This window comes from Drosophila ficusphila, unplaced genomic scaffold, assembly GCF_018152265.1.
Source record: "Drosophila ficusphila isolate 14025-0441.05 unplaced genomic scaffold, ASM1815226v1 contig_791, whole genome shotgun sequence".
Classification (NCBI taxonomy): Eukaryota; Metazoa; Arthropoda; class Insecta; order Diptera; family Drosophilidae; genus Drosophila; species Drosophila ficusphila.
Genome location: NW_025064737.1, coordinates 13,272,749 through 13,295,347, shown reverse-complemented (window position 1 = coordinate 13,295,347; position 22,599 = coordinate 13,272,749). Strand labels below are relative to the sequence as shown.

Sequence of the window (22,599 nt, the reverse complement as noted above, 5' to 3'; positions counted from 1 at the left end):
TGTTGCCCACTTGCCGCTGAAAAAACAAGAAATTTACAAGTCATCGACAGAGTGTTGTGTCAAAAAAGATCGGCAATTACTGCATTTAAACAAAGAATATTAAATTTACCAAGAGCAGGCAAACGGATCTTTAGACATGGCTCAGACTCTGGAAGACAAATCGATCTGGGAAGACGGCGAGGAGTCGCTGGGCGAGGAGGTGATGCGTATGTCCACCGAAGAGATTGTGAGCAGGACTCGCCTGATGGACAACGAGATCAAGATCATGAAAAGCGAGGTGATGCGCATTACGCATGAGATCCAGGCGCAGAATGAGAAGATCAAGGACAACACTGAAAAGATTAAGGTAATATTTCAGAGAAACTTTCGGTCCACCGGTATTCATATCTAATCGGTAATCCATAGGTGAACAAAACGCTGCCCTATCTGGTGTCCAATGTGATAGAGCTGCTGGATGTGGATCCTCAGGAGGAGGAGGACGACGGCTCCGTCACTGTGTTGGATAACCAGCGGAAGGGCAAGTGCGCAGTCATCAAAACATCTACACGACAAGCCTACTTTTTGCCTGTCATCGGACTGGTGGACGCCGAGAAACTTAAGCCCGGTGATCTAGTTGGTGTTAATAAGGATTCGTACTTGATCCTAGAAACCTTGCCCGCAGAGTACGATGCCCGCGTCAAGGCCATGGAGGTGGACGAGAGACCCACAGAACAGTACTCCGATATCGGTGGCTTGGACAAGCAAATTCAAGAACTCATCGAGGCAGTGGTCCTGCCCATGACTCACAAGGAGAAGTTTAAGAACCTTGGCATTCACCCGCCTAAAGGTGTGTTACTAATACTCCTTAATACTAATAATACTCCTTAAAAGGTTTCCCATAAAAATTATTCTTTCTCTTTTCAGGTGTTCTTTTGTACGGCCCTCCAGGAACTGGTAAAACTTTACTGGCCCGTGCCTGCGCCGCTCAGACCAAGTCCACCTTCCTCAAGCTTGCGGGTCCGCAGTTGGTCCAAATGTTTATTGGTGATGGCGCCAAGCTTGTGCGTGATGCCTTCGCTTTAGCCAAGGAAAAGGCGCCGGCTATTATCTTTATCGATGAGTTGGACGCCATTGGCACCAAGCGCTTCGATTCGGAGAAGGCCGGCGACCGTGAGGTGCAGCGAACCATGTTGGAGCTGCTGAATCAGTTGGATGGCTTCAGTTCTACGGCGGACATCAAGGTCATTGCAGCCACCAATCGTGTAGACATTTTGGATCCGGCTCTCCTGCGTTCTGGTCGTCTGGATCGAAAGATCGAGTTCCCGCATCCCAACGAAGAGGCGCGTGCCCGCATCATGCAGATCCATTCGCGTAAAATGAACGTTAGTCATGTCAATTTCGAGGAGCTCTCCCGATCGACAGATGACTTCAACGGCGCACAGTGCAAGGCCGTGTGTGTGGAGGCCGGCATGATCGCCCTGCGCCGTTCCGCCACTTCGGTCACGCACGAGGACTTCATGGATGCGATCATGGAGGTGCAGGCGAAGAAGAAGGCTAATCTTAACTACTACGCTTAGACTAGAAATTTGCAGTTTAACTACACATTGTCCGCTCCCATTATAATAAACCATGGAAATTTAACATTTATCAGTTATAATTTTACGCTAATGAATTAAAGGGATTTGAAAGGACATGGTAACCTTATACTCCTTTTCAGTAAAAAAACAAATAAAAATGAAACTACTTTATTCTATTTTCGAAAAGGGCTGTACTAAACTTTTTTAGTTTTGGTCGGCAACTTACCCCAACAAAAAATAAACAAAAATATATATGTATCAAATGTCGATCGATTCATTGGTTTATCAGTACAACATTTACAATCTGATCTGAGTAGGATATTTTTTAAATATCTAAAAAGGTCGGTTTCAGAATTATTAAAAAATATTAAATCGGGCGAAATTAGATGATAAATATTTACACGCACACTAATTAACCTAGAGGGATGATTAACCAATTCACTAAGACTAGTCAGTAGGATCGAGTGTGTTGGCGCCATCCGGCGCCGCAGATGTTGAGCTACTGCCGCCCGGTGACGCTGCACCAGCATTGGCTGCAGTCGTTCGCGCAGAGGAGGACGTAGTAGCCGCAGGAGTGGCAACGGAGGCTGTGGTCGCGGCGCCCACTGCGACCTCACCGTCGACTACTCCGGCTGCAGCTGCTGCTTCAGCCCCCACTGGCGCCAGATTGACCGGCGCGGCAGCAATGTCATCTGCAGCTGGCTGCTGGGCCGGCTGATCCTGTTGCTGAACCGGGCGTCTCATATACATAATGATACCCAAAAGAAGAGTTAAGAAGGTTATCATGTACAAATCCCAATTGGCAGCGATATTTTCATCCATGTAGAAGATAAACCTGTAAGGTGACTGATGGAGAAAAACATTTTAATGTAGTCTACATATTATACAAAGAACTATTTCCACTTACTTCCTTTATTGATTCAATTTTAGCCAGTATTTGCAGCTTGAAAAGTGCAATAGCCACCGGGACCTTGGCATCCGAGTTGGTCTCGGCTGCCAAATCATATAATCTCTTAGCCAGATGCCAGTCTTTCTTCATGCCCAGCCCCTGTTCGTGCATGTAGCCCAGGTTGAACATAGCCTGCGCATTATACTGCTGCTCTGAAGCTTTCCTGTGGATTTAAAAAGTTTAAAAGTGGTGTTAACACTCTGGAATTCATAACAAACCGACCTGTAAAGAGCGGCGGCAGTCTCGAAGTCCGTGGACGTGCCCCAGCCGTAATAATAGTAGTCGCCCAGCTTTACTTGGGCTGCGGAGTAACCCTGTCCGGCTGCCCGTTTCCAGTAGTAAAAGGCGCGAATCAAATCTTCGTGTCGATCGTTAAACACATGCACCTCCTCGCGATCGAGTAAAAAGGCGGCATTGCTCTGGGCCACTTCGTAGCCGACTTCAGCCATCAGCGAATATTGCATATAAGCCTCGTCGATGCGGTTCTTCTTATAATCACTGTAGGCGTGCATCAGTCGGCTGCTCCAGCGTCCTCGTTCTGAGACGGTCTTGAAGAACTGGAAGCAACAAATATGAAACCAGTTACTAGCTGATTAACATTTTAAGTGCGTAGTAAACTTACTTCTACCGCCGCTGGACACGAACGTAGCATTCCCATGCCATAAGCATTCATCACTCCTAGATTATAGTAAGCTAAAACATGGCCTGATTGGGTAGCCAGGTTAAAATACTTGAGGGCCAGTTTGTAGTCTGTTTTTACGCCATTGCCAGCTAAAAATCAACATTTATAATATTTTCAAAATCATAAAGAAAAACTTTAGTAAGGGAACATTACGTTTTTTTAAATGGTTTCTTAAACTTACTGAAATACATGTTTCCCAACTGCAGTTGTCCATCCACCCATCCTTGATCGGCAGCCTGCGTGAAGTAAGACAAAGCCTTGATGGAATCCTTCGGCACACCCAAACCCTTCAGGTACATGAGACCCAATCCGCTCTGACCCACTGGATCACCCATTTCAGCGGCCTTGGAGAAGTACTAAATGTCGAAATCCAAAAAAAGAAATTAGCAGAGAATAAATAACTGTTATCAATGTCATTCCTACCTTTAATGCGGTTTCATTATCTGCCTTGATTTGCTCACTTCCCTCGAGATAAAGCTTGCCCAGAAAAGCGAAGCCAATCGCATTGCCTGCATTAGCCGCCTGGGTAAAGTACTCCAAAGCCTTCTGGTGATCTTGCTCAGTGGCCTTGCCGCCCTGGTAATACAGCTGGCCCAATCCAACCTGTGACTGGACGTCTCCTTTGTCGGCTAGCAGTTGGTAATAGTCCACAATCTCAGTTTCATGGCTGCCGGGGTTTTCCAGCTCGTCTAGCAATCGCACGCGATGCACAACTGGACCGTTAGCAAAAGTGATCTTGGAGGCTACCTTCTTGGCTACTCGCTTGTACTGAATCAGCGCTTTTTCGCAGCTGATGGGCACATTGATGCCGTACAGATAACGATAACCTATGGCCATCTGGGCCAGAGTGTTGTCGCCAAGAGCGGCCATCGTGTAGTGGATTAGGGCGAGCGGTTGGCTCACGTTCTTGCCACCCACGCCCGCCGAATAGAGGAATCCCAGTCCCATGTGTGCCTCTGGAACACCCTCGTTGGCCAGACTCTCGAACTCATCAGCAGCGTGGTTGAAATCAAAGTCAATCCAATGACCCAGAAGGACGGCCCATGCTAGTTCCGCCCGAGCCTTGAGATGATTGAAGGCAGCAGCCTTTTTCAGCAAGGTGAAGGCCACTCGCTTGTCCGTGTGCGGTTTGGCCAGCATGTCCATGGCGTTATCGTACATGGTTTGAGCTAAAAGTAAAGGTTTATACCAAGCAAAAAAAAATGAAAGAAAATGTCATACCTTCAATTTGCTCCGGAGTCAGTTCCACCACCTCAGTGGGCTGACGTTTAGCTTCGATTCGCTCGATCTCGGCCTTCAGCTTTTGCTGCCTCATTAGACTATCGTTCCAGAGCCGTTCAAGCAGGGCAGCAGGCATGACCTTTGTCCTTGGTGAAGCCTCAGTCGAGTCCTTGGGCTTGCCCGCCTTGCGCTCGTTGCTTTCGGCTGGAGTCCTTGACTCTGACTCTGCCGTGGTCACATCCTCGGCCTCTGCCTGAGTGGAGGGCTCGTTGGGCAGCGTGGGCGTGGCAGTGCCCGTACCCAAACCCGTTGCTGTACCCGTTCCCGTTCCGGTGCCAGTTCTCAGTCCGTTTTCGGTACTGCTGCCAGTGGCATCTGTGTTGGGCCCCTGAAGCTCCTCAGCCCGCATCTGCCAAGCCAGATGCAGCACCAGCAAGCACATCCAACTGTTGACCTTCATTGTCTTGTTTTGGCAATGTAGACCAATAAATTCCAACGATAATTTCGGTCGGTGGTCTATCAGCAGGTCTTCCACTTCTGACGTGTTGTGTTATTTACTTCCTCCTCGGAACGCAGAGCCAGTGGAGAGATTGAATGTTTTTTATTTGGTGCGATCGTTCGAGCTTAACGCTGGCTCATTTTAGCCACCTTGGCTTGGTGGTTGGAATGCCTCGGCTGTCTTTCCCTAATTTTTCACACGTAAGATTCTTTTTTAATTTTTTTTGTTGCAATGTTTATAGTGCTGCGAACGTGCTGAGGTTTATTGGCCAGTGTTGCAAGTCACCGCATCGAAAACAGACGTATGTAAGGGCGTCGTGAAAGAATTTATAGGGGTCACGGCAGGAAAATATTACATTAAAAATGGTTCGCAGGACTACAGCAAAAAATAGATTTAAATTTTAGCTACAGCTTTCACTTCAAACATTGAACTAATTTAATTAATTTTTTAATTTATTTATACAAATTTATTTGTTATCTAAACGGCCTTACATAAACTAACCCAAAATTCAAATAAATATTAATCAGTCAAGTAAGTCTTTTATTATTTGTAAGTGCAATTTATCAAAACTTATTTTTGCACATCCAGTTGTTAACTTTGTCAATACCTTATTTTATATTTACATACAATTTTAATATTAGATTTTTATATAATTTTGTAAACTTAGGAAGATTGTATACAATTTCTTTTATCAAAAAATTTGAAAATAAGCTAGGCAATTGATTCATGCCACCTGCGATTAAATAATTCTGCAACCTGTAGACTCGATTCGTTTTTAATAACCCCTCTTCTGGATTCTACGCTAAAGCTTCCGATAGCCGCAGCTACGCCCATGCGCTTATGCCTGTTGTTTCGTTATGCAAAGGAACGCTACAGCTTTACAGAAGTGATTTGAAATAAAAGCTGTTGACGTGCGACTGGAGGTGATAATTTCCGAGCTGGACTAATTAGAATACGAGGAAGGTCTGCGGCCCGTGAATCACTCACTTTTGTCTCCATCAATCCCGCCAGTCAGCCACTGAGCAGCCGGCATGGAGATGAGTGTAAGTAGCAAGTAGCAAGTAGTGCCCTGCGTGCCAGACACCCAGGCCCAAAACCCAAAATCCAAAACCGAAACCAGTTCCAAGCCGCGCTTCAACCAAGTCAGTCGCACTGCGAATCAGTATTTAAGTTAGACCGCCAGCGCTGGTGAAAGTTACACAGCTGTTGCGTTTGCCTCCTGGCAAACCACTCTCCCTTGAAACTCACCTGTTTCTTCCCGATCCTTCAACGATCTCCTCCTGACATTCCAGGCCGCCATGTTTGCGCGTGTATCCTTCTACCCCACCCTCCTGTACAATGTCCTGATGGAGAAAGCGTCCGCCAGAAATTGGTACGATCGTATTGACGAGCACGTTATACTGGGAGCCCTGCCCTTTCGCAGCCAGGCCAATGACGTAAGTAGTTGACATTACAAGCCATGAGTCCATATAAATCCTAGTTTAAATCTCCAGCTCATTGCCAAAGAGAACATGAAGGCGGTAGTGTCGATGAACGAGGACTACGAGCTGACCGCCTTCTCCAACAACACGGAGAAGTGGAGCAAGTTGGGCATTGAGTTCCTGCAGCTAGCCACCACCGATATTTTTGAGTCACCCAACCAGGAAAAATTATTCCGCGGTGTGGAGTTTATGAACAAGTTCCTGCCCCTAAAACAGAGGATTGGCGGTCTGAGTTCCTCTCACTTGCCGGAGAACGTGGGCTCTGTCTATGTACACTGCAAGGCAGGCAGGACGCGAAGTGCCACTTTGGTGGGCTGTTACCTTATGATGGTGGGTTAAACACAATCGCCAATGAACTTCCTTATTATTAAGGCCTGTTTTCTTTACAGAAAAACGGATGGACGCCGGATCAGGCCGTGGACCACATGCGCCAGTGTCGGCCACACATTCTGCTGCACACCAAACAATGGGATGCCCTCCGGTTGTTCTACACAAACAATGTGCAGGCCAAGTCATGACGAAAACCCGGACAATAGCCAAAATTTATTGCTGACAATATATTACCATACGTAACAAAAGGTGGTGCTGCCTGTTACCCAACTATTTTAGTGCTGATTTTCTTGTTGAATATACAATTTTCTACAAACACGAAAATATGCATATACTTTATACAATTGTTTATTTACTGCTTATCGCGAAACTATGAATAAATAACTGGTGTTTCGTGGTTCGTCAACTGCTTGCTCTCGACGCTTAAGCCTTCTTCTCGGCATCCTTTCCCTTGATGGCCCAGAAGCGTTTAATACCATTGGCCAGGCCAACGTCGTTCTGGATGTAGTAGAAAAGACCGCCCAGTGTGGCCACCGAAATGATGATCAGCGCAATGTGAGCCACTTTGGGCAGAACGTTGCCCACAACCGAGGGTCGCATGTAGTCCACCACCATGGCCTCAACGCCCCTGTAAGTTGAAAAAAAGTCTTATTTAAAAAAAAAATGTTTGAAAATAATTATTGTCGAAAATGTTCAGAACATCTTACCAATGGGTGTGGATGACGACGGAGACGGCCAGGAGAGCATCCAAAACCTGGGATGGTGCGATGAAAGCAGCTGGGATCACAGCAAGCAAACCGGCGGACACCACGCGCTCCACGGTCCACAGGAGGGTGTGACTCGATCCGGCAGCGGCCATGCGCGGTGCACTCACGGAGATTTCGCGCACAGTTGGCTGCAAAAGCAGGAAGGGATTGGCATGAGCTCTGACGCCTTCTCCCAAATACCCAGCACACTAAACACTTACCGCAGCAATCTTGGCCACAGCCAGGGGCTGAACCACAGCCTTTCGCTGGGCATTGGCCACCAAGGTGGAGTAACTCTTCAGGGGCGTGATCCGGGCCGCCTTAACAAGATTTGCGGCTAATAGCGGATACCAACAAACGGTTTGGTTATATAATAAAAGCTGTTTTTCGGCAAATATTCGGGTGAATGTCTAACCAGTGGGTCCTTACCATTGCAACGGGCAGCGCCACGCAGGACCAGCGAAAGGGACATGTTTGGATGTGTGAAAATTGAGAATTTTCAACTCAAAATAAAAATTCTATTGCTCCGTGAGACGTTTGGGCCGAATTGTCTAAGAAATTAACCAGCACTGAACGTAGAGTTGCCAGCTGTCTGCGATTCAATAAGTGTTATCGACGTACAGTAAAGGTCAATATATTAGCATGGTAAATTAATTTAAGAAAATTAACAAATTAAATAATAAAGACGAAAAATAGTAAAAAGATATTTAAGTATATGAATTTTATTTTAATTGTTTTCTCTATAGAACACAAAAATGTTTATAGTTTAAGTGATTTATTTATCTGCTTTAATTACTTGCACAAAACATTTGAGATTCATTTGGGACGGAATGGCTGTTACAAAACACAAATAAAAATGGTCTTACTCACTAACTTTAAAATTTGCCTAATAATTCGAAAATCGTAATTTAAGGCACGCAGTTATTCCTAAAAGTTACTTGACATTGGATATAAATTTGTAAATTTCGTTGGATGGAATTATTAAAAATACTTTGATCTTAAAGAGCTACTAAACTTTTGATTAACGCACAGGCCACGATCACGAGGCCAGTAAGTTTCAATTCGAGTGTCGCTGCTCCTGCTCGGTAAAAGTCCCAATCAAAGACGATGTTGGAGGCGTCCGATGGCTTCCACGGGTTCAGACCGTCATCAAAGTACATGGGACAGTCGTCACGCTCTCTTTCGTACTCCACGGCATCGATGGCGACTGCAGCGCCCTCCGTATGATTCCACGAGGTCACGTCCTGCTCCAGTTTACAGAAGGCACCCACAGCCTGCGACATCAGGACCCGATTAAGGTCGGCGCGTTGATAGACCCAGCAGCGGTACTTGGAGAGCGGATCCAGATCGTCGTAGGTTATCAGGTAGGACTTCAAGTTCTCCTTCCAGAAGCCTATGCACTTCATGCGGTAATCGGGATCGCTGTAGATATCCACAGGCACTCCCAAGTGATCCACGGACAGGCAATAGTTTTCATCCACCGCCAGTTCCTTTTGATCGGTGTCGCAAACTGATAAATCAGAAATGTTCTGCTTGCAATGGATATCCGGACGGGGACTCAGGGTGACACCACCAAGAATTCTGTACGGAAAGGTAAGGGTATTAAAAAATATTGAATGCTATTAATTAAATGAATTACAAACCTTGTTCTGAAGGGATGCTCTCCTCTCTGTGTAAAATTAAATTTACCCGCAACGGGACACCGAACTGGCACAGGATTCCTTGCCAAAAACAGGTCGTATTTCCAGGCCTCGGCATTAGGGAACTGAACCCACGAGCAGACCGTGCTGAAATCGTCCTTAATCACGGCCAATCCCTTGCGGTAACGAATAATGTTGTGGTGGCGAGGCATAAAATCAAAGCACACATAATCCTTCTGGCAACCATCGACGGTCAGGCGGGCCATCATGACACGATTTCCACGGCGTTCGCGGCACACATAGATCGTCTTGCGGTAGCGGGCCTTGTCAGGATAGTAGGTCTCGTTGATGTGCGTCTCACTGATCGAGACATCGGCGTCGATGTTGGCAGTATTCACCCACTCGCCGCTAAAATTTTGAGGCAGCGTGCAGCCCGGTTCCACGAACTCTGCCTTGACTGGCGTCAACTTTAGACGCTCGGGCGATGTTTCTGGTGTCTTAAGCGTATTGCACTCGGCAGTAATGGAAACACCCACATATAGATCGTCGTCACGATTCTTGAGGAAGCAGCGGTACTTCTCGTCCTTACGCGACTCCTTTGTATTGGCCACCGCAAAGTAGTGATTCTTGCCAACAAACCAATCGCCGAGGCAGCTGAACTCCACGGTGCCGGTGAATGTACCTTCCATGCCCTCGCACTGCTGGTAGGTGACATTGAACTTCTGATTCTGGATAAGAAACTGAGTGCCCGCCGTTTGGCAGGACTGAATGCGAGCATCAGGCTTATCGCACACGCCTGTAAACCGAAAACGATTCTGAAAAAATGTAATTTCGGAATTTGATTAAAAATGTTTTTGTTTTTATCTTAGGAAGAAAAATACAGATTATTTTTGCGTTCCAAACTAACCTGGTAAGTGAAATGCCAGACGCCCTCCAACGAGGAGCGGCAATTGATCGGTACGAAGTTCTCGTTAAAGAGTGTGATGAGCTGCTGGTCATCATTCAATCCGCGACACACATAATCGACTGTGGGCTCCTGGCCATCTGGAATGCCCACACAAGGACCTTCGAACTTTTCGAACACATTCAGGGTGCGGATAATGGTCCGAACGCAGTGGTAGCAGTTCTTGGAGCGCTCCTTAAAGACGAACGAGTATTCATCGCCCTTGTGGCGGCTATAGTTGATGCAGTATCCACGACTGGACATCGAGGTTGCATCGATAACAGTCAGCGTGGGCAAGCCCGTTTCCCAGGAGAACCACGATCCCTGCAGGATCTTTGGAATCACGCAGTGGTCCTTCTGTATTAGGTTGTACTGGCCGAGAGCTGGAAATAGAGGCGGGTTAATTTCGGATGGCCAATTCATATGATTCACTTAGAGCCTTGGGTGTGGCTTGGGAATCAATTGACTGACCTGAACCCAGGCAGCCCGCCAGACAGATAACACCCAAGTATAATTGCATTGCGAGTGTTGTGTCTTTTGAACTAACAATTAAACATAGTTTTTCACAATTTAAAAATAATTGGACGGAACAATAAACGGTTTAACTTTTTAACAAAACACGCAACAAACACAAGTTGCCAGCAGCCAAGCCGAGTTGTACAACACTGTCAGCTCTATTGAAGCGCCCTTTTCACAACACCGATTAAGATCAGGGATTAAAAGTAATCGATTAATAATCAAAAAACCGGTTCCGTTAAGTTTTGAATTTAAAATATGAAAGAAAATTTTGTAATCTTTTGTACTTACAAATATTTTTGCTAACTTAAAAACCACCAATCGTACCTAAAAACCACTTCAATATTGGTAAATTAAAAAGGTAGCTGTTCGAAAATATTTGTTCTATGCATATACAATAAAATATTACAATATTACAATACATTATGTATACGTATATATATGTATGTATATAACAAATTACTCAAAATTGGCGCGACCGTCGTACAGTTCCGCCGTAGGAAAATCCTATATTATTATAACGCTACTAGCCTTCCTTTACGACACAGCAGCAGACAACAAAGAACTGTAAAACCTTAACCCACCAACAATGATTATCAACAAATTAAACGCTTTACTAATAATGATGTAATCGGAGCGATTTATGTTTCATTTTTTCAAAGGTTTAAAAGTTGTTTACATATGACGTAATCTGTGTCTAGTTTATTGTTCGTATAAGAGAATATTTTATTAAAAATTAGTTGCTTATTATAGTTTATCGGAAATATACAATCTTAAAGCTCTTACTTCTTTTTAATTCTCTAAAGACTGACTTGAGCACTCTTCGGTTCTGGAGGGTTAATGCTGTCTGGATCGGCAGAAACGAGAACATCGACCCGAAGTCGAACGCCCCCGCAATTATTCACCCGATTGCAGTTTGAACCTTTTCGTCACTTGTCCCGAATAAGCACACCAATTCTAGCAAGTATAGCTACTAATCGGGTGATTGATGGTGCGATTATGATCGCGTTTTAGATAGCCCCGGAATGTGATTCACATGCACGGAGTTCCTAAGCTGCAGCACTTATAAAATCGGTTCGAACTTTGGAGCCCCTCACTACTACGAATGGCGTGTTTGCTGATAAGTCGGATGGATCGTCTAGGTGCACGATGTTTGTGCCTCCATCCACTAGAGGAGGCTCCTTATCAGATGGCAAAGGTCAGCCCGAACGGGCAGCATGATCAGACTGTCCGATTCGGAAACGAAGGCTATATGGTGGCAGCTCGATCGGAGGCCTGCCAGTTTCAATTGAGCCGGTGCCAGCAACAGTTCTCTTAGTGATTTCGATTCCAAATCCCCCAGTAAAACCATACAAATGGGTTAGTGACACGCGCTGCCTGGGAAAAAGTTATTCCTCTAACAATTCGATCCTTCGATTCCACATAGCAACTGCAACCAGCGGCAGTGGACTCCATCTGGAGGCCATCGATCGCATCGGATCCATTCCCTTGGTGGAGTCCAGCGTGAAGCGAGTGGAGACCATCTACGACAAAGTCAAGAACAACAATAGGCTATTCTCCTGGTACTTTGAGACTGCCGAGGCCACCATCTCAGCGGCCTACGATACCGTCCAGCCGGCGGTGAAGCTATTCGAGCCTTCAATCCGACGACTGGACACTGTGATGTGCAAGAGCCTTGACATCCTGGAGCAAAGAATACCACTGGTCTACCTGCCACCCGAAATGGTAAGTAGAAATGCGGCCAATGTCCCCCAATTCGCTGACAAAAGGGCATCCTCCTCTCCTTGAAGATGTACTGGAACACCAAGGAGTACATGTCGGATCACCTGGTGCGTCCGGTCCTCAAGCGCGCTGATTCCGTCAAGCAGATCGGAAACGCGGTGCTTGAGAGTCCGCTGACCACCTACGCCGCCGATCGCATCGATGGCGCCTTCACAGTCGGCGACAAGTTCGTGGACAAGTACCTGGTGCCCATCCAAACGGACCAGGATCAGACCGATGGTGAGTCCTTGGGTCGCCTTAATGATATATTGCACTAGGGTGGGTACACAAAAATTGATTCAACAAAATTCAGAGTGATTATAATCTATAACCTATACTACGTATTTTACCTAACATTATTCCTACGAACCTCAATAAAATAACTAAATTATTTATTTATTATTCAAAATTATTGTAGTTCAAAAATTGATTTCGACCCTGGATGGTCATATTCGACCACACATAACGCGAATCTTTGGCCAAAAAAGTTAGTATAAAATAACAGTGAACAAAAAACAATAATTATTTAGTTGTCTACAGTTAAAAAGATTCATTATATTAAGCCCAAAAAAGGCTTAAACATATAATAAAATGAGACACTTTGCAGTTGAATCCAACTATTTGTTAATTGCAATTCTTAATGAGTTAGGCACCATTATAATATATATAAGGTTATATAAAAGGTTAAAAAACTCATTTATTAGAAACACCTTGCACTCCAAAACTAAGTTCTATTGTTTTCAAAACCATACAATGTTATGTAAAAAAGAATTTAAAAAACTGGATTTGACCAACAAGCACATTTTTTTTCTCAGCCTCGAAGCAAACTGATTCACCCTAAGTTGCACCGATCTCATAGTTTATTTTTAAATGCCGACGTTGTCGGGGAGGTTATCTCTTGGGAATTGCAAATTCATTTGAGTCCGCTGCCAGAGAAAGTAGTGATAAGGCCTGGTCGGGATCCGATCCGCCAAGATCCGCTCTCGTGGTTACCCAAATAGAATAACCGAAAAATCAAATTCGCATGGAGATGGGCACTCACACATTCTAAATATCCGCTTTGCAGCTCCGCAGGAGGATGATAACGAGGCGGTACCCAATGAACGGGGCGCCCTCAAGGCGATCCATCACGGTCAACGATTCTCCCGCAAACTGAAGCGCCGACTCACCCAAAGAACCATCGCAGAGGCGCGCGCCCTTAAGAAACAGAGCAAGGAGGCGATCCATGTGCTCATCTATGCCGCCGAACTGGTCAGTACTTCCGAAATATATATTATCTTTTTAGGCAACTTAGGGCCTAGACCCTTAACTTTAAAAAAAATCTAAGACACATCCACATTAAAATAGAGTAAAATTTAACAATAAGATTTTCTAAAATTTTTATTGAAATGTTAAATAATATTTCCACAGATTGCCACCGATCCCAAGCAGGCTGTTCAAAAGGCCAAGGAACTGTGGGTGTATCTCAGTGCAGATGAGCCCGAAAATCAGGCCAGACCCGCCACTCTGGAGCAGTTGATAGTGCTCCTTACCCGTGAATCGGCCAGACGAGTGGTGCATCTAGTGAACTTCAGTGCCAATGTGGCGGCCAATATTCCCAGGTTTGTTAAGCGCAGAGAACCGACTAAAGTTTTAAACTAAAAACTATATTATTCGCACAGAAACCTGGCGCACACGACCACAGAAGTGGCCCACCAAATCGTGTACATCAACAACCGCATTATCACAATATCCGGTCTGGAAAAGGTGAAGTCCTTATCCAAGGAAGAAGCTGAATCTCTCTTCAAGCGCATGCTGGCCTTCTACGGCAGTCTGCAGGGTCTGACAAACGCCTACCTGGTAAAAAAGAATTTAAATTCTTAACGGAAAGATAATTAATATTTAAAAAATGGTTTCATACAGGAACGCGTTGCAAGCTTTCTTTCCGGACGCATGGAAGCCGAGAAGGTGACGGGCAGTGATAGTTCGAATTCAAACCACAGGTCTTCGCGGAGAAGGCAGGAGCCGAACCATTACCCAGCCGCCCACAATAACATCAACGGCGTCTACTAGCATTGAATTCTTTATTGCGATCGTATTCTTATTTCTTATGATAGAGTTCTGTTTCTCCGTACACATACGGAAAACTCAGTAAACGATATTGTACATCTTTTTTTACACAACGCATTTGCTAATAATATACATAAGATCAATATCATATTTGATTCTCCTTTTTTTTTTTGCAAAAGGGAAGGAGATGCGGGTATAACTTTCATTCATTAAAATAATAATGAAGATCGTCCCGGCAAACGGTGTTCTGTTAATTGCCGCGGATCTGCGTTTGGATTATGTCCCTCAAAAGCAATTTTAAATGATTTTATACATTTTATACGTTTAATATACAACATTAAATTAAAGTAGGTTGAACACTTGCATCTACCAACTAAGATTATGTATACAACAATTAAATTATATATAGAAACAATCTTAAGTTAATAAGGCAACGATAAATCTCAAGATCTGTTCAAATTCTACCTAAAAAAGGTTAGCTTTGTAGTACTTGAGTTCACTGATGCTCTCCAGAATGTCATCCAGGCTGCGATGTGCGAACACCTTTTGTGGAGCGGCCATCACGACGTCGGGACGCCACCGCTTGGCCAGTTCTTTAATGGTGGACACATCCACTATGCGGTAATGCAAGTACTCATCCACCAAAGGCATATATTTTCGAAGGAAAAGTCGGTCCATGTAGACGGAGTTTCCGGCCAGGGGACAAGCACGTTTAGGGATATTCTTCTCCAAAAAGGACAGAATCAGATCGGATGCCTGTTCGGGCTTGACTTCTGAGCTTTTACATCGGTCCACCAGACCGGATTCATAGTGATGCTTCATGCACCATTCGTTCATGGAGTCGTACACATTCTGCGGGTGATTTATGGCGAAGCAGGGACCCTCCGACCTTACGTTCAAGTCCTTGTCCGTGATGATGCAGGAAACTTCGAGGATTTTATCCTTTTCTATGTCCAACCCGGTCATCTCCAAGTCCATCCACACGATGTCCGTGTCCGAGCCACGAACGCTCTGACTGCTGCTCATTCTGCCCGGGCAATAGGAAGTGGGGTAGTTTTGAGTTCCAATAACCCTGCGACTTAAAAGCAGTCCCAGGCGTTGCAGTTGAGAAAGCATTTACTGTTTTCACTGCGGGGTAATTGTTCCTTAAGTGCAAAGTTACGCGGGCACCATGTGTCCCATAACTCTTTGATCAAATACCACGGTTATATGGTTTAATGTGACATTTTACAACACTCAACAAAAAATTAGGGGAACTCAAGATAGTTTAGCTCAATAAGCAAACTAATAAAAATAAGATTAGCAATAAAAGTTATCTACAAATATGTTATTTGTAAAATTAAACGGTAATACGTAAACCTAAAGTATCTTTTTAAAAATCCATAGTAGCCTGATAACAACTTTCAGTAGAGCCCCTTTACCTGGCGGTAATTTGAAAGCAAACCGATACGGTCCCACCCCTGACTCCATAACAGCACTTTCCAGCACTGCTGTGCTGTACAGACCTTGCATTTTTATAAAAATTTTGTTGATAAGAAAAACGCAAAAGCGTTGCTAGTGTCTCAACATGTCCTCCTCATCAAATAAGGATCAACCAGGAACATCCCAGGACACGTTCGAGGACTTCTACTCAGAAGTAAGTGTGGCTGGCGGAATCGCATTCTCAGTTTTCAACTGAGCCTGGCGCCTCCCTTTCCAGCCGCTCTAACTAAACTAACTATTATTATTATGTACGCTTGAGTAAATGTTTTTGTGCCTATATTGCAGGTGAAAGAAATTGAAAAACGTGATTCAGTTTTAACTCCTTCTCAACAAATTGATCGTTTACTTCGTCCAGGTTCAACGTACTTCAATCTCAATCCGTTTGAGGTGCTCCAAATCGAGCCCGAGGTCGAGGTGGCGGACATAAAAAAGCGCTACCGAACCTTGTCGATCCTCGTCCATCCAGACAAGAATCCCGACAACCAGGAGCGCGCTCAAATGGCATTCGATATTGTGTCGCGTTCCTGGAAGATCCTGGAGAACGAACTCACGCGCAAAAGGTGCCTGGAGGTGTACGAGGAGGCAAAGGGCCGAACGGATCAAATGGTGAGTCCCTAGACCTCAATCCCCACTCAAACTCAGGAGTTTAAAGCCAGCCAGTACATCCACAGAAAGAAACTTATTGTGTTATCTCTGTGGGAGATGCATATTCTATTTTTACGCAACCAACTTTAGTTCCTACTAAAATTGTATAAAAACTTATTTCAAACAAGAAATAACTTTTTGTCATTTAATTGAGATTTTACATTTAACTAAAAATTATTATTTATCAATGTAAATCTTTTCTTTGCTTTTTAGATTGCGGAAAAGAGAAAGAAACTCAAAAAGGAGGGTCGGCCTACTGAGCCAATACCCGAGGATGATCCCACCAAGTACAAACATGCGATCTACGTGATGGTCATGAAGCTGTTCGCCGACATGGAGCGACGGAGGCAAAAGCTTGACCAGCGCGACCAGGAGGAGCGCAAGCGGAAGCGCGAAACAGAGATCGAGGAGGAGGAGCGCGTCAAGGCGGACCGCGAGTGGCAGCAAAACTTCGAAGAATCGCGCCAAAGTCGCGTAAACAGCTGGCATGACTTCCAGTCAAACGCCGGAAAGTCGAAAAAGGCCAAGAAACAAAAACATATGACCGGCATGATGGTTCCCCCGAAATTCAAACCGGAGTCGCGATAATATTGCTTCCCAGCGCGGCGCAGCACCTCAAATTCTCGCCAGACCACCTCCGCCTCCCCGCGTCGCGTTGCACATAAATATTTTTACGATTTTTTATAAGTATCCTTTGGAATTGTAATTGACACGTGCATAATGTATAGATGTAAGAAATCACATTTCTGTCTTGTCTTTCTTCTCATGTTGGCTGGGCCAGCTTCGTTTTAATTACAGTTCTGTGTACAAGGATGCGGTGAACACAATGTCACGCTTGATGGCCGCCGAAGCCTCCTCCATCTTGGATTGCAGTCCAGGATTGCCGATTCGTATGGCAGCAGTTTTCACATCGCGCAGGGTTTCGTCCAGCTGTTGAATGCAGCGCACAATGATGCCCTCTTGCACTTCAGTAAGCTTCATAATCTCAGCAAATGGCTATGGATGTGGACAAAAGTGTATAAATAATGATAAATTACAAAAAAACTGGGTCAAACTCACCTTGTTTCTAGCCCATTCGTAGACCACTTCGAGCAGTCCGAAGTTTAAACGATTCTCCGAGTTGATTGCAGCTTGGAGGGGTTGTTCCACAGCCAAAATAGTATCGTTAATCTGCTCAAAGGCCGCCACGCACTTTTTCAGCGGCTCTGGTATGACCGGATCGCCTTGGATCTTCGCCTGGAATACTAGACCAGAAAGCAGGGCGGCAATCTCAGCCGGCTCGAGATCGTTGAACATGTTGCACAGGATTAGCTCGGTAATCAGCAGCTCATTCTGACCCATTTCACAAGCCACTTTGCCCTTCAGCGTGACCTCGTCCAGTTCATCAATGTACTTTAGGTCCCGAAGCACTTGCAACTTGTTGCAGTAGTCCGGATAGAGAGTTAGGTTCTTGGCAGAGTTCTTGAAGCGTAGCTCCTCGATGTGGATCTCAAGCATGCGGCGCTCGTAGACCTTAGCAAACTCCTGCTCAAAGCCGGCGATGTTGGTGTGCGGCAGGAATTCGCCCACTTGGCGAAGCAGATGATCGACGAAGTTTAGCACGGTCACATCGCTAACATTTATTTCCTTGGCCAGGTTGACGTACTTGATGTTCTCCGGATTGGCAATATAGCTTTCATTCAGCTGGTGCAATTCGGTAACGGCCTTCACCACAGTTCCCCCGGGCGGGGTGTCCTTGAAGCGCTCCAGCTGCCGCTGCTCCCAGTTTCGGATAATCACATCTGCCTCAACCTTAAATGCAGTCTTCGTGATACTGATGATATCCATGGCCTTGATGTCCAGCACAGTGTGGCCTCCAATGCCCTCAGGTTGGAAGGTTTTGTGCTTGGACGTCAGAGAGAGTATTTTGTAGTAGAGCTCGCCCCGCTGCAGACTGTCGCTATCTTTTGACTTAAACTGGTGATCCAGCACTAGCACCTTGTAGATGGTATCCTTTCCGGGGACAGATTTTGTGTTGAGTAGAATGGCCAGCTTGTTGTAGTGCTTGCCCTGAGTAATTACAATAACTCGGCCCACTTTCAGCTCCTTTTGGATCTTTGGCTGAGTAACAATCAATTTCTTAAAGTATAGTGGAAGAAATTAACTAAAAATAATATTGTGTTAAGCGGTAGACCCACCATTATTCGGTGCTTTTCCTTCCAATACTCCACAGCCTTGTCGTAGAAGTTAACAAGCGGTTGCAGGTGCTCACCAAGAGTTGGTAGCATGGCGAACTTATCCTCAGCGAGACGCAGCTGCTTCTGCTGCGTTGGCAATTGTAGCTTCTGGTTGAACTCCTTGAAGCTGAACTGCATGATGTCCTCCACCTTAATGCTCTCGATGCGCAGGCAGGTGAGGATCACCGCGTAGCGCAGAATAAACTGCGACTGCAGCTTCTCGGGCAGGCCGAGAATCATCGGGCGCAGCTCCATCGATGGCGGCACATTGCCCTTGCACAGAATAATCACTGTGCCCGTCTCATCATGCCCACGACGTCCTGCCCTTCCTGCCATTTGGATGTACTCTCCCGGCTTCAGGTTGCGCATCTCCAAACCGTCAAACTTTTTACACGAATCGAAAACCACCGTGCGGGCGGGCATGTTGACTCCCATGGCAAAAGTCTCCGTAGCGAAAAGCAATTTCACCAGCCCATTCTGGAAAAGCATCTCCACGATCTCCTTGAGAATCGGCAGGATACCGCTGTGGTGCACCCCAATGCCTCGCTCCAGAGCGTCCTTCAGCACGAGCACCTGAGGGATGGTGCGATCCGGGGGCTTCAACTTGGCCAGGCACTGCAGGAAGAACTTCTGTACGGCGCCCTTCTCCCTTTCCGTATTGAGATCCACCGACTGCAGGGCGGCCACATTGGCGTCACATCGATTTCGGGACAGCGTGAAAGCCACAACGGGCATCTTGTTGTTGCGCCGCAGGAAGTCAATCAAGCCGATCCAAGTATACTGGTCTTGTTTGGCGTTCACATAGTTCTTTGCACCGCCTCCTCCGCCGCCGCCCTTGGCTTTGCCCTGCATCTCCTTCTTGCGTTCCACGGCCTTCTCGTAGTTACCCTGCAGATACTTGCCTTGGGCGTCCACCAGCAGGAAGATGTCGTCCCGACTCTTACCACCGGCTCCCGTGTAGAGGAAGTGCGTCAGAGGCACTGGTCTCTTCAGCGTACTAATCACATACACCTTCCGCTTCTTGGTGCTCCCAACCCAATCGGCCAATTCCAACGTATTCGGCACTGTGGCACTCAACATAATAATGTTGACATGATCCGGCAGAAGGATAATCACCTCCTCCCACACATGACCTCTCTCCGGATTGTTGATGTAGTGCACCTCGTCGAAGATCACCCACTCCAGGTCTCGGGTAACTTCGCTGCCGCAGTAAAGCATAGATCGTAGAATCTCGGTGGTCATGATCAGACAGGAGGCAGTGGGATCTATCTGCAGGTCTCCTGTTATCAAACCAACGTCTTTGAAGGTTTTGCGGAAGTCACGGTATTTCTGATTGGACAGTGCCTTGATCGGCGACGTGTATATGGTGCGGGTGAGATCCCGCTTGGACAGGGCGATGGCATATTCCGCTACCACGGTCTTTCCCGCCGAAGTGTGTGCCGCAACAAAGACGTACTGACGCTGCTCCAGCTTGAGAATGGCCTGCTTTTGGAAGACGTCCAGTTCGAAGGGGAACTCCATGGCCGGGCAGGGTATCTGCTCCTTAAAGTCGTTGATCGGCTGACTAATGTCTACCATCACGGCCCAGTCGCTCTTGAAGTTCTTCGTGGTGGTCGAGATGTTGAGCACAGGTTTTAAGTCTGCCTTCATGATCTGGTCGTCCACATCTTTGAACTCCTCCGTGGGAAATTGCACATTACGCTGGTTGGGATTAGGAGGGACGCCAGACGTGCTTGGTTCTTCAGTGCGCGTAAGCTTGATCCACTCCTTAACGTCCAGATCCTGCTCCAGATTCTCTAGCAGATCTACATTACTCGGGTCGGATATCACAGGCGGCAGCGAAACAGGCTGCGATCGGGAGAAATCGTAACCAGAGGTAAAGCCCGGCGGCACTGTAAGCAATTTGTCTCCGAACTGGAAATTGTCCACGTCTAGTTCGGCGATCTGCTGGCGCTGTTCATCGAAACCTCCTGGCCAGAAGGGAAAATTCGAGTGGGAGCCACGAGTCGCCTCTTCCAGCAAACCCGGCTCGCGCTGCATGGACATCGAGTTGTTGGCATTAGCGCCCACATCCTCCAGATCCACCTCAACGAATTCCAAAATCTGACCACTTTGATCCCGGCGAGGAGCCAACTTGGTACTCCCCGGACAACGGGGCACATGCAACAGGCGCATCGCGTCAAACTGCCGGGGCAAAACATCCGGCAACGGATCGTGGAGAGACAGCTCCGGGCACAGGATGTAGTTGCGCAGCCTTTCCAGGTTGTCATTGCCCCTAATTTCACTCATTTTAATATTTTGATCCCGGTAAAAATCAGTTTGTTTAGCATTTACCGAAAAGTCAAGCAAAAAGACAACAAAAGACTGCGTATAAAGTTTAGATAGACTGGTCACCCTAAAAACTGAAAATCAGTTACGTTCCGAGTTTTATTTTCGTTGCAAATAATAATTAATAAATAATTACACATAAACTTATTAGAAAACCCTCGACCTTTAATTTTCAATCAAGCAGTAATAAAATATACGAAATGATTGTAGTTGATAATAATATATTTGTATTTAAGAGTATGGCAACAGTATGCTAAAATAACAGCGAAGAAAATTCGTCACTATTTTGTTGCAACTGTTCCTCATCTCTAAGAAAAATGTTTACACATTGTAATATGGCACATCGTATAGAATCAAGTTTTCCAAGAGGAATACAAATGAGTCTGGTTACTTTCGGCGGAACACCTCCACTTTGAGGGGGTGGCACTTCTCGTCCGGCACTTCGGCGCCCACCTGAATGGAGACATCGCCCTGGGGGCAGGCACTGAGGGCCACCAGAAGATTCATGTCGGCCACGAATTCTATGAAATCCCCCTTGCGAGCGGGACTTGGCTTGCAGAAGTACTGATGCGTGTCCCGGGTGAATCCAGTGCACATAAATATGTTCCACACATCGTGCACGTCCTTCTCCTTTAAACCGCGCTCCTCCACCACCGCCTTGACCAGCGAACTGTGGCAACTGCCCACGCGATCCTTGCCTGTGATCAGCTTGTAGGTGTAGTCATCGCAACGCGTTCCAATTACATCATGCACAGCACCGCCATCCTCATCGATTCCGTAGGCGGCTAAAGTGTCGAACACAAAGGTGGCCATTGGGCGAAGATATGGCAGACAGCTCCATAGGCGATCATAAACGTTAAGATGCGACGAGTGCAGCTGGCGCGTCTTGCCCGAATAGAAGCGCTCTGCGGTGTTCTCCAGGTTCCAGAAGTTCATGTCGCCCACCTGGGAACCCTCATGGACAGTGATGCGGCACAAATCGCCCGCCTTCATTGTCCAGGTGCGAGCCTCCCGCTTGGGAACCACCAAAGTCTCCACCAGATCGCCAGTCAGGGCCTTGAAGCGCTTATCCTGGAACCCCCGAAAATAATTAGATTAATTTTGATACCATGCTATTATCATCTTATACGAAATTTAAATGGCGTTAGTGAGGTGTTTTTCAAGATTTTCTTCTTAGACCCAGAGATAAAAAGAAACAAAACAAAAGATTAGATATGTACTTATCGACAATGTGACTTGTGAAATAACAAACAGAAAGCCCAGTTAGTGGGTTACATGGTCAACTTACGTCGTATTCCGACTTGGAAACAATCGAAGCCTCTGGTTTATCATAGCAAACCACAGGCGAGTGCTTCTCAAAGGTGCGAGGCTTAGAATCGCGACCACACCAAGGAGCAGGAGCTGCAGCTTTTTCAACAGTGGAAGCCATGGCTTTAAGGATCAATCGGTTAAAAAATGTGGCAAGAAGAAACAATATTTCTTCAGAGCAATGATACGTGTTGGTCTTCTCAACGTCCGATTGTGAACTGATCGAGTTAATAAGAAAGTCAGATCA

General features: G+C 46.0%; 10 protein-coding genes across 13 annotated transcripts; 4 read left to right on the top strand and 6 right to left on the bottom strand.

The window, feature by feature from the left end:
- The first annotated feature begins 5 nt into the window (after positions 1–5).
- Positions 6–1,620, top strand: LOC108087149 (26S proteasome regulatory subunit 6A-B). The gene is made up of 3 exons (XM_017184363.2): positions 6–346; positions 406–826; positions 904–1,620. The coding sequence occupies exons 1-3, from the start codon at positions 137–139 to the stop codon at positions 1,554–1,556; spliced, it is 1,284 nt and encodes a 427-aa protein (XP_017039852.1). The 5' UTR covers positions 6–136; the 3' UTR covers positions 1,557–1,620.
- Positions 1,621–1,808: 188 nt separating this feature from the next.
- LOC108087147 (protein sel-1 homolog 1) lies at positions 1,809–5,179 on the bottom strand. The gene is made up of 7 exons (XM_017184360.2): positions 4,409–5,179; positions 3,611–4,356; positions 3,369–3,543; positions 3,128–3,276; positions 2,728–3,062; positions 2,464–2,668; positions 1,809–2,402 (listed from the first exon to the last, which is right to left on the bottom strand). Exons 1-7 carry the CDS (start codon positions 4,866–4,868, stop codon positions 2,004–2,006), a joined length of 2,469 nt encoding a protein of 822 aa, XP_017039849.1. The 5' UTR covers positions 4,869–5,179; the 3' UTR covers positions 1,809–2,003.
- Positions 5,180–5,718: 539 nt separating this feature from the next.
- On the top strand, positions 5,719–7,042 carry LOC108087150 (phosphatidylglycerophosphatase and protein-tyrosine phosphatase 1). 2 transcript variants are annotated; one of them, XM_017184364.2, is made up of 4 exons: positions 5,719–5,950; positions 6,200–6,343; positions 6,401–6,718; positions 6,778–7,042. In XM_017184364.2, the coding sequence occupies exons 1-4, from the start codon at positions 5,939–5,941 to the stop codon at positions 6,904–6,906; spliced, it is 603 nt and encodes a 200-aa protein (XP_017039853.1). In that variant the 5' UTR covers positions 5,719–5,938; the 3' UTR covers positions 6,907–7,042. The 2 variants fall into 2 exon arrangements, with proteins under 2 accessions (XP_017039853.1, XP_017039854.1); XM_017184365.1 differs by lacking the exon at positions 5,719–5,950 and adding an exon at positions 6,031–6,049.
- Positions 7,043–7,050: 8 nt separating this feature from the next.
- LOC108087151 (succinate dehydrogenase [ubiquinone] cytochrome b small subunit, mitochondrial) lies at positions 7,051–8,033 on the bottom strand. Its single transcript, XM_017184366.2, has 4 exons — positions 7,894–8,033; positions 7,686–7,801; positions 7,426–7,613; positions 7,051–7,346 (listed from the first exon to the last, which is right to left on the bottom strand). Exons 1-4 carry the CDS (start codon positions 7,934–7,936, stop codon positions 7,142–7,144), a joined length of 552 nt encoding a protein of 183 aa, XP_017039855.1. The 5' UTR covers positions 7,937–8,033; the 3' UTR covers positions 7,051–7,141.
- A 189-nt stretch (positions 8,034–8,222) lies between these two features.
- On the bottom strand, positions 8,223–10,705 carry LOC108087362. Its single transcript, XM_017184702.2, has 4 exons — positions 10,519–10,705; positions 10,012–10,430; positions 9,108–9,919; positions 8,223–9,045 (listed from the first exon to the last, which is right to left on the bottom strand). The coding sequence occupies exons 1-4, from the start codon at positions 10,565–10,567 to the stop codon at positions 8,463–8,465; spliced, it is 1,863 nt and encodes a 620-aa protein (XP_017040191.1). The 5' UTR covers positions 10,568–10,705; the 3' UTR covers positions 8,223–8,462.
- A 1,118-nt stretch (positions 10,706–11,823) lies between these two features.
- Positions 11,824–14,523, top strand: LOC108087332 (lipid storage droplets surface-binding protein 1). 2 transcript variants are annotated; one of them, XM_017184662.2, is made up of 8 exons: positions 11,824–11,922; positions 11,990–12,288; positions 12,354–12,564; positions 12,743–12,811; positions 13,391–13,575; positions 13,735–13,925; positions 13,986–14,163; positions 14,227–14,523. In XM_017184662.2, the coding sequence occupies exons 1-8, from the start codon at positions 11,919–11,921 to the stop codon at positions 14,374–14,376; spliced, it is 1,287 nt and encodes a 428-aa protein (XP_017040151.1). In that variant the 5' UTR covers positions 11,824–11,918; the 3' UTR covers positions 14,377–14,523. The 2 variants fall into 2 exon arrangements, with proteins under 2 accessions (XP_017040151.1, XP_017040152.1); XM_017184663.2 differs by lacking the exon at positions 12,743–12,811.
- On the bottom strand, positions 14,374–15,598 carry LOC108087333 (probable oligoribonuclease). The gene has a single exon (XM_017184665.2). It carries the CDS (start codon positions 15,487–15,489, stop codon positions 14,839–14,841), a length of 651 nt encoding a protein of 216 aa, XP_017040154.1. The 5' UTR covers positions 15,490–15,598; the 3' UTR covers positions 14,374–14,838.
- A 236-nt stretch (positions 15,599–15,834) lies between these two features.
- On the top strand, positions 15,835–17,243 carry LOC108087295 (dnaJ homolog subfamily C member 8). 2 transcript variants are annotated; one of them, XM_017184605.2, is made up of 3 exons: positions 15,835–16,009; positions 16,141–16,461; positions 16,714–17,243. In XM_017184605.2, the coding sequence occupies exons 1-3, from the start codon at positions 15,941–15,943 to the stop codon at positions 17,086–17,088; spliced, it is 765 nt and encodes a 254-aa protein (XP_017040094.1). In that variant the 5' UTR covers positions 15,835–15,940; the 3' UTR covers positions 17,089–17,243. The 2 variants fall into 2 exon arrangements, with proteins under 2 accessions (XP_017040094.1, XP_017040095.1); XM_017184606.2 differs by having other exon boundaries at positions 15,881–16,009; positions 16,211–16,461.
- An 11-nt stretch (positions 17,244–17,254) lies between these two features.
- Positions 17,255–21,082, bottom strand: LOC108087294 (helicase SKI2W). Its single transcript, XM_017184604.1, has 3 exons — positions 18,678–21,082; positions 17,560–18,618; positions 17,255–17,496 (listed from the first exon to the last, which is right to left on the bottom strand). Exons 1-3 carry the CDS (start codon positions 21,003–21,005, stop codon positions 17,293–17,295), a joined length of 3,591 nt encoding a protein of 1,196 aa, XP_017040093.1. The 5' UTR covers positions 21,006–21,082; the 3' UTR covers positions 17,255–17,292.
- A 166-nt stretch (positions 21,083–21,248) lies between these two features.
- Positions 21,249–22,580, bottom strand: LOC108087228 (uncharacterized protein C11D3.03c). The gene is made up of 2 exons (XM_017184512.2): positions 22,333–22,580; positions 21,249–22,115 (listed from the first exon to the last, which is right to left on the bottom strand). The coding sequence occupies exons 1-2, from the start codon at positions 22,471–22,473 to the stop codon at positions 21,432–21,434; spliced, it is 825 nt and encodes a 274-aa protein (XP_017040001.1). The 5' UTR covers positions 22,474–22,580; the 3' UTR covers positions 21,249–21,431.
- Between the last annotated feature and the right edge of the window lie 19 nt (positions 22,581–22,599).